At 41.4% G+C, this 10,368-nt stretch overlaps 1 protein-coding gene across 3 annotated transcripts in view; it reads right to left on the bottom strand.

Annotated features, from left to right (window-relative positions):
- Positions 1–4,365: 4,365 nt before the first annotated feature.
- Positions 4,366–10,368, bottom strand: part of LOC112258041 (solute carrier family 35 member F2-like) — an 18,619-nt gene continuing 12,616 nt past the window's right edge. For all 3 annotated transcript variants that reach the window (XM_024432102.2, XM_024432100.1, XM_024432101.2), the window contains 2 exons: positions 5,633–5,787; positions 4,366–5,251 (listed from right to left, as the gene is read on the bottom strand). In XM_024432102.2, the coding sequence (XP_024287870.1) occupies positions 5,126–5,251; positions 5,633–5,787 (281 nt within the window). In that variant the 3' untranslated portion in view covers positions 4,366–5,125. The remainder of the gene's footprint in view (positions 5,252–5,632; positions 5,788–10,368) is intronic.

Raw genomic sequence — 10,368 nt, 5'->3', positions numbered from 1 at the left:
CTCTTACACAAGATGTGCCATGATTATGAAAATTATACTGAATATTCTGAATAAGGGGGATTGAGAAAATCCACTGCTTTTTTGTGGTAAAATGTTGATTTGTTTTTCATCCTGCTTTCAATCTTCAATAGCGCTTACACAAAGCGTGCCATGACTATCAAACTGATATATTTTGAATCAGGGGATGATGGAGAAAAATCCACAGCTTTTTTTGTGGTTGATTTAGGCTGCAACAAACAACACAACTGTGTGAGCATGAGTGTTTGCTTACATGACATAAATATTTTTGGTTATTTTTAATACTGCGAATGTGTGACTGTTTTTTTGTGGTTAGCGTGGCCTGGTGTGAAAATATTTTAATAGACTCCCAGGCTCACACAATAGATATGACAGATTTACATGGACACACTTCAACCCCTTGACACACTAGTCCCCTCCTGCAAAACAGTTACTGTTGAATCATGGCTGATGTAATCCTCATCCACTACTTGTCAGAATGATTTTTAACAGAAGTAATGATTGTGTTAGCACTGTAAGTGAGGACCTAATTTTATCTTTCCTTTATTTCCAGCAATTCTTTGACACTTCACATAATTTTGAAATTAAACTGTAATATCATAGACTGAGGGACCCAATACATTCAGTGCCTTCAGAAAGTATTCACACCCCTTGACTTTTTCCACATTTTGACGTGTTACAACCTGAATTTAAAATGGTTTAGATTGAGATTTTGTCACTGGCCTACAAACAATACCCCATAATGTCAAAGTGAAAAAATGTTTTTAGACATTTTTACACATTAATTAAAAATGAAAAGCTGAAATGTCAATAAGTATTCAACACCTTTTGTTACGGCAAGCCTAAATAAGTTCAGGAGTAAGAATTTGCTTAACAAGTCACATAAGTTACATGGACTCACTCTGTGTGCAATAATAGTGTTTAACATGATTTTTAAATGACAACAATGTCATCTCTGTACATACAATTATCTGTAAGGTCAATCAGTCAAGCAGTGAATTACAAACACAGATTTAACAACAAAGACCAGGGAGGTTTTCCAATTAAGTGACAATGCCCACAATATATCCTCCAAAAATGGCTTCAAGGGCATTATTAATTTTATACAATGCGTTTCCAACATATTCAAATAATGATTGACATATTTTCCTTCAAAATGTTATTTTGATTAATTTATTCATACTATTTCACAAGATATAGTCCTGACACAAATCTAGGGTTGCTAGAGACGCACCAAGTTGTTCAGTCATTTTGTTCTGTATCTATGGACGCAACCCAGTCATTTGTTCTAAATGTTCCATTGCCATACTGGCTGGCAACATTCTTATCCCTTGCATGTTAGCTAGCCAACTATGGCTAAATTACAGTCACGTCAGAAAGTGCAGCCAGAATAACAGCAAAGTAGCTGAATTTGAATTTGTTTAAGCTGTTTTCTAGTGACATTTATTTGGATACATCCATAACAAGCTAATGTGGCGCGATTTTGCCTGACAGAAAATTTGCTCACTCGTCAGGACACGTGTTCAGAGGAGCTAGCTAGCAACACAGCTACAGTCACACAATAACTTCAAACTGAAGCTGGAAAGACTGCAAATAAGGCTGTGTTTATTTTTACCATTTTTTCAGTTTACCTTTTTTTGTATTTATTCATAAAAATGATGCCAGCGTGACTGTAAGTTAGCCGTAGTTGGCTAGCTAACATGCAAGGGATAAGAATGTGAGAGGTTGTTGTCCTGGCACCACACTGCCAGTTTTCTGACCTCCTCCCTATAGGCCATTGTTGTCAGTGATCAGGCCAACCACTGTTGTGTCGTCAGCAAACTTAATGATGGTGTTGGAGTCGTGTTTGGCCACGCAGTCGTGGGTGAACAGGAAATTCTTGGAGGGGACTAAGTACACATATCTGAGGTGCCCCAGTGTCAAGGATCAGCGTGGCAGACGTGTTGTTGCCTACTCTTACCACCTGGGGCCGCTTTCAGCATGGTGAAGTTATTCATTACACTTTGGATGGTGTATAAATACACCCAGTCATTACAAAGATACAGGTGTCCTTACTCAGTTCCTAAACCGCTCAGGGATTTCACTATGAGGCCAATTGTGACTTTACAACAGTTGTAGTTTTAATGGCTGTAATAGGGCAAAACTGAGGATGGATCAACAACATTGCAGTTATCAATAGGGAGATATTTTTTAAAGCCATATTCTTGTTTTCTCTCAGCACAGGAGAGGTACTCACTCACTCAATCACACACATACTTTTCCTCGTGTCCTAGTTCTAAATGCTGATTTGCAGGTGGACTCAATCACATGTGGTGTTGCAGCCAGAGTGAATGGGTCCGTCCATTAATCACCCTCCTCCTCCTCCCACCCCAACAACCTGCAATTTAACACTTTAATGTAGCACTCAAGTCTCATTTTCACCTCATTTAACTGATTTACTTAACAAAAGGCACATCTCAATAGGTGGTCCAGGTAAGTCATTATATAGCACAAGCCTTCCTCTTCTGTTCTCTATTGTTCCTCAAGCAAGGGGGGAACTGATGACATCACAACTTCCCATCAGACCAACTCCCTGAATGCCCTGATTCTTGAACTTTGCAGTTGTGTCTATAAATACTTTTGCTGAAAACATATATATTGTTTTACCCTTTAGTGTATGTACTCTACTGTATGTATACTTGGGATATTGCTTTTTAACAGTAAAAGTTTTTTTTTTAAATAGCTGGAGAACGTCTTTAACCCTGAAAGAGACAATCGCTAAAGCAATTGGTTATTTTTATATATTGATATATATATATATAAACATAAAATATGTGAATTGTTCTCCATCTGCCCTTGATTCAGAATATATAATTTTCATAGTCATGGCACACTTTGTGTAAGAGCTATTGAAAATTTAAACAAAAAAAAAGTAAAATAATTCAACTATACAAAAGCTGTGTATTTTCTCCATCCTCCCAATTCAGAATATATCATTTGCATAGTCATGGCACACTTTTTGTAAGAGCTATTGAAGATTGAAATCCCAAATCATATTTTCAACAACAAAAAGGTGTAGATTGTTCTCTATCCACCCGATTCAGAATATACCGTTTATAGCTATGGCATGCTTGGTTCAATCACTAATCGCTAAAACCTAATATCCAATATAAAACAAATTTTACCAGTATGATTTCTCTCCTTGACCTATGCCTATATTTAGCATTTTATAAGCTAAAAGTACTCAAAATAAAATGTAAAAATCTTTATATAAAATGACTCAAGTTTGTGGGTCACCCAGTAAATTATCACTTAAAAGTAAAAAAGTATTTGGATTTAAATATACAAAGGTAAATGGAATTTCTAAAATGTACTTAAGTATCAGAAGGAAAAGTATAAATAATTTAAAGTTCCTTATGTTAAGCAAACCAGATGGCACAAATGTATTTTTATTGACGGATTGCCAGGGGCATACTCCAACACTCAGACATCATTTACAAACGCATTTGTGTTTAGTGAGTCCGCCAGAACAGAGGCAATAGAGATGACCAGGGATGTTCTCTTGATAAGTGTGTGAATGGGACCATTTTCCTGTCAAAATGTAACAACTACATTTGGGTGTCAGTGAAAATGTATGGAGTAAAAAGTACATTTTCTGTTGGAATGTAGTTAGGTAAAAATATAAATAGTAAAGTTCAGATAGCTCAAAAAACTACTTTAGTACTTTACATCATTGCTAACATGCAGCCTTTGTCCTGATCTTGTCCAAATTCTAATTGTGCACACATTTTTTGATAAATCCATATTTTACAACAATATCTGTAAATTAATTTGAATACAGGGAGGCACCAGCTAATCTGTTCACAATGTGGACGGATAAGACACATTTTACCATGTGTAGATGCAACAGCTATAATGTGGCCATAATCAGAATGTGGATAGGATCAGAAACAAGGTATGCATGTTAGCACCACGTATAAATGAGGCATGAGTGACAATATAATAAGATAAAAGGAGCCATTTATAAGGCTATATTTACCTCTTGGTTGCTTGAGCACGCACCTCAAGGTTCTAATGATCTATCAATAGTATCTGGTCATGTGGTGTATAGGCACGAGATCTGTTATTTAAATCCAACATCTACTGCACTGTGTAGACTTGATTGGACAACTAGGATATTGATCTGTGGTTTCAAGAGACCTTGTAACTTGTTTATGATGCAGGCTCTCTCCAATTTTAGCCTAGTATTAATTCTGGTTTGTTCTCTAGGCTATCTCCATAAACTAGAAATTAAAATATTCAACAGTCACTGAGGGATCTAGCACAATAATGATAACACAACATAGAAAAGAAGAGCCATGACAGATGTAACCAGAAACAAGAGAATATAAAACTTTATCATCAATATACAAAAACACTTTTGGCAAAGGCATAATTTCGGCAGACACAAACACCACAAATGTTTCATTTACCTATTAGTTTTCAGAAGACCTGCTGCAAAAAAAAAACCTTTAAAAAAATACATTGACAATTGTGTATTAGTAGGCTACTATAGCAACCTGGAATCGCACAAATAAATACTGTTTGGAGGAACTGTCTTTTTGAATGTGCTTTGCAAATACATTGTCCTCAAGGGGAAGAAATATAGTAATCAACACACCATACACTGATTAGTTTAAAAAGGAGGCAGAACACAATGTAAGCCTTTGATAAAATATCATCTAAAATATATAGATTGTCAACCCAATAGCAGAAAAATATTGTGAGGTTGCATAGTAGCTTGTCTAATAAAGCAAACGAATGAGCCATATTGTTGGGTACATAGTAGCGGGTAGCTCACTTTGTACCATGCAGTCTGTCACACCAGGGTACTTGGCAGCACCTAGGCTTCTATACAACTACAGAAAACCCCATCATCTACGTAGTTGTTGAAAGAATAACTTAAAACATAATCTAGTTGGCTACATCTTCGTGCTGAGTTCTTCTGTAACGTATGTCACTGCACGCCTGTTGCTCGTCTGTCTCCTCTTCCTTGGCCCCCCTCCCCTCTGCTCCTGCTTGGAGCAGGTCTGTGGTGGTCTCTCCTTTCTGGGGGTCTTTTTCTCCCTCAAAAAAGGCAGCAGGGTCGTCAAACGCTGTCGTCCTCCTCACCAGCGGAGTCCGACTCGGGAACGGGCATGTAGGTGGGCACAGCGTTGAACATGACGAAGCCCACGGTGATCACCACAAACGACACAATGTACAGGCCTGAGAACTGTGGGGCAGAGGTAGACGTTTTGATTGATCCATTTCACAGACCCTGGATCAGCAGCTATAGTTGCTCTGTATAACTAATTTATAACACATTTGTGAGAAGGTGCTAGTTAAACATTATGGAAGTCAGTATTTACCTCAAAGATTGGCTTGAGAGTTGGCTGTATGTTTCATATACACATTTCTTTATCTAATCAAACCACAGAATCCTTCTCATTAACCAACAGAATCCACCTTATCCACGTTATCCACCTTACAATATATGCTTTTGCTCATGGGCGTGGGCCCCTTTCTGTCCAATAAATGCATTTCTGGATAACAATTTTGGGCACCCCCTCTGGCTCAAGAGCAAACCCACAGAAAAATTGTATATTTAACTCACAACAAAGTGGAAGAGGAAGATGCCACAGAAGAGGCTGAAGAGGTCAGCGGTGAGCAGGGAGAGATTCACTGCAGTGGCACTGGTCATCTTGACCACCAGGGGCATGAAACTGTACAGGGCATACATGCAGAAGGCGTAGGCCGCAAACAGTACGACTGTGGAGGGAAACACCAGGGTTCGTGTTCATTAGGCACCAAATGGAAAAAAATGGTCTGAAACAAAGAAGTGGGGAGGGACTGCCTGGACTTGTCTGGTCCAATCATGAAACGCTTATTTAGTGTTTTCCTTTTCAAAGCATTTTGCAACATTGTGTATTACTGAACATGCACCAGGGTTGTGTATAGAAACAAAGAGGAGAAAACATTTGCAACAGATTGAAATGGAGATTGGACTTCCTGGACTTCCTCAATAAGAAATTCAAAGTTTTGTTTTCCGTTTCAAAATGTTCTGCAATATGTGCCCTACTGAATAAGGCCCAGAATCTCAGAAGGGAATTCTACCGGACAAACAAAGCACTTTCTGTAAAACTATTGCACAGAGCAAAAGAGCTTTATACAGAGCATATACAGGTAAATGTCAAGAATAATGGAAACATCCACAAAGTGTCTTAATAGGGCGTTGGGCCACCACAAGCCAGAACAGCTTAAATTCACCTTGGCATAGATTCTACAAGTGTCTGCAACAATATTGGAGGGATGCAACACCATTCTTCCACGAGAAACTCAATAATTTGGTGTTTTGCTGATGGCGGTGGAAAAAGCAGTCTCAGGACCCGCTCCAGAATCTCCCATAAGTGTTCAATTGGGTTGAGATCTGGTGACTGAGACGGCCATGGCAAATGCTAATCAAACCATTCGTACCCTGTGGATGGGGCATGCCAAAATAATGGCATGCCCAGAATTTGTACACATGACCCTAAGCATGATGAGATGTTAAATGCTTAATGAACTCAGGAACTACAGCTGTGTGGAAGCACCTGCTTTCCATATACAGTACTTTGTATCCCTAATTTATTCTAGGGTTTCCATTATTTTAGTAGTTACCTGTAACTAGAGTAAATTAGATTATTACCCAAATGAAAAAAAAAAGCATTATTGACATACCGTCATGTCCAAAATTATTTGCACCCTCAATAAAGATGAGCAAAAATAAATAAATAATGCAAATACTGAGCTATATTGCATGCTCAAAAAAAAGGTTTTCAATGGGGTTCAAATCTAGATATGCTTCTGTTTTTTACCGTCAAACCCATCACGTGTGTGCGTGTGTCGTCTGACCATAGCACCGGTTTTATTTCTTTACTTACCCATTATTCACCTAATACCTTTTTTTCACCATTGTTTAGAGCTTGTAAGTAACCATTTCCTGTTGTATTAGGCGCACGTGACAAATAAACTTTGATTTGATATGTTATGGGCTATTTTGCTTCCACTGGTCCTGAGGCCCTTGTTAAGGTCAACGGCATCATGAACTTGACCAAGAACGACCAAGAATATGTTTTTCGCGACGCGGATCCTGTGTTCTGCCTTACAAACAGGACAACGGAGTGGATTCCATGCAGCGACCCAAAAAAACGACTCCGAAAAAGAGGGAAACGAGGCGGTCTTCTGGTCAGACTCCAGAGACGGGCACACCGTGCACCACTCCCTAGCATTCTTCTTGCCAATGTCCAGTCTCTTGACAACAAGGTTGATGAAATCCAAGCAAGGGTAGCATTCCAGAGGGACATCAGAGACTAACGTTCTTTGCTTCACGGAAACATGGCTCACTGGAGAGACGCTATCCGAGGCGGTGCAGCCAGCTGGTTTCTCCACGCATCGCGCCGACAGAAACAAACATCTTTCTGGTAAGAAGAGGGGCGGGGGCGTATGCCTTATGACTAACGTGACATGGTGTGATGAAAGAAACATACAGGAACTCAAATCCTTCTGTTCACCTGATTTAGAATTCCTCACAATCAAATGTAGACCGCATTATCTACCAAGAGAATTCTCTTCGATTATAATCACAGCCGTATATACCCCCCCAAGCAGACACATCGATGGCTCTGAACGAACTTTATTTAACTCTCTGCAAACTGGAAACGATTTATCCGGAGGCTGCATTCATTGTAGCTGGGGATTTTAACAAGGCTAATCTGAAAACAAGACTCCCTAAATTTTATCAGCATATCGATTGCGCAACCAGGAGTGGAAAGACCTTGGATCATTGTTACTCTAACTTCCGCGACGCATATAAGGCCGTGCCCCGCCCCCCTTTCGGAAAAGCTGACCACGACTCCATTTTGTTGATCCCTGCCTACAGACAGAAACTAAAACAAGAAGCTCCCACGCTGAGGTCTGTTCAACGCTGGTCTGACCAAGCTGACTCCACACTCCAAGACTGCTTCCATCACTTGGACTGGGAGATGTTTCGTATTGCGTCAGACAACAACATTGACAAATACGCTGATTCGGTGTGCGAGTTCATTAGAACGTGCGTTGAAGATGTCATTCCCATAGCAACGATTAAAACATTCCCTAACCAGAAACCGTGGATTGATGGCAGCATTCGTGTGAAACTGAAAGCGCGAACCACTGCTTTTAATCAGGGCAAGGTGTCTGGTAACATGACTGAATACAAACAGTGCAGCTATTCCCTCCGCAAGGCTATCAAACAAGCTAAGCGTCAGTACAGAGACAAAGTAGAATCTCAATTCAACGGCTCAGACACAAGAGGCATGTGGCAGGGTCTACAGTCAATCACGGACTACAGGAAGAAATCCAGCCCAGTCACGGACCAGGATGTCTTGCTCCCAGGCAGACTAAATAACTTTTTGCCCGCTTTGAGGACAATACAGTGCTACTGACACGGCCTGCAATGAAAACATGCGGTCTCTCCTTCACTGCAGCCGAGGTGAGTAAGACATTTAAACGTGTTAACCCTCGCAAGGCTGCAGGCCCAGACGGCATCCCCAGCCGCGCCCTCAGAGCATGCGCAGACCAGCTGGCCGGTGTGTTTACGGACATATTCAATCAATCCCTATACCAGTCTGCTGTACCCACATGCTTCAAGAGGGCCACCATTGTTCCTGTTCCCAAGAAAGCTAAGGTAACTGAGCTAAACGACTACCGCCCGTAGCACTCACATCCGTCATCATGAAGTGCTTTGAGAGACTAGTCAAGGACCATATCACCTCCACCCTACCTGACACCCTAGACCCACTCCAATTTGCTTACCGCCCAAATAGGTCCACAGACGATGCAATCTCAACCACACTGCACACTGCCCTAACCCATCTGGACAAGAGGAATACCTATGTGAGAATGCTGTTCATCGACTACAGCTCGGCATTCAACACCATAGTACCCTCCAAGCTCGTCATCAAGCTCGAGACCCTGGGTCTCGACCCCGCCCTGTGCAACTGGGTACTGGACTTCCTGACGGGCCGCCCCCAGGTGGTGAGGGTAGGCAACAACATCTCCTCCCTGCTGATCCTCAACACTGGGGCCCCACAAGGGTGCGTTCTGAGCCCTCTCCTGTACTCCCTGTTCACCCACGACTGCGTGGCCACGCACGCTCCAACTCAATCATCAAGTTTGCGGACGACACAACAGTGCTAGGCTTGATTACCAACAACGACGAGACGGCCTACAGGGAGGAGGTGAGGGCCCTCGGAGTGTGGTGTCAGGAAAATAACCTCACACTCAACGTCAACAAAACTAAGGAGATGATTGTGGACTTCAGGAAACAGCAGAGGGAACACCCCCCTATCCACATCGATGGAACAGTAGTGGAGAGGGTAGCAAGTTTTAAGTTCCTCGGCATACACATCACAGACAAACTGAATTGGTCCCCTCACACAGACAGCATCGTGAAGAAGGCGCAGCAGCGCCTCTTCAACCTCAGGAGGCTGAAGAAATTTGGCTTGTCACCAAAAGCACTCACAAACTTCTACAGATGCACAATCGAGAGCATCCTGGCGGGCTGTATCACCGCCTGGTATGGCAACTGCTCCGCCCTCAACCGTAAGGCTCTCCAGAGGGTAGTGAGGTCTGCACAACGCATCACCGGGGGCAAACTACTTGCCCTCCAGGACACCTACACCACCCGATGTTACAGGAAGGCCATAAAGTTCATCAAGGATATCAACCACCCGAGCCACTGCCTGTTCACCCCGCTATCATCCAGAAGGCGAGGTCAGTACAGGTGCATCAAAGCTGGGACCGAGAGACTGAAAAACGGCTTCTATCTCAAGGCCATCAGACTGTTAAACAGCCACCACTAACATTGAGTGGCTGCTGCCAACACACTGACACTGACTCAACTCTAGCCACTTTAATAATGGGAATTGATGTAAATATATCACTAGCCACTTTAAACAATGCTACCTTATATAATGTTTACATACCCTACATTATTCATCTCATATGCATACGTATATACTGTACTCTATATCATCGACTGCATCCTTATGTAATACATGTATCACTAGCCACTTTAACTATGCCACTTTGTTTACATACTCATCTCATATGTATATACTGTACTCGATACCATCTACTGTATCTTGCCTATGCTGCTCTGTACCATCACTCATTCATATATCCTTATGTACATATTCTTTATCCCCTTACACTGTGTATAAGACAGTAGTTTTGGAATTGTTAGTTAGATTACATGTTGGTTATTACTGCATTGTCGGAACTAGAAGCACAAGCATTTCGCTACACTCGCATTAACATCTGCTAACCATG

Source organism: Oncorhynchus tshawytscha, linkage group LG09, assembly GCF_018296145.1.
Source record: "Oncorhynchus tshawytscha isolate Ot180627B linkage group LG09, Otsh_v2.0, whole genome shotgun sequence".
NCBI classification, from domain to species: domain Eukaryota; kingdom Metazoa; phylum Chordata; class Actinopteri; order Salmoniformes; family Salmonidae; genus Oncorhynchus; species Oncorhynchus tshawytscha.
This window is presented reverse-complemented; position numbering and strand designations above follow the sequence as displayed.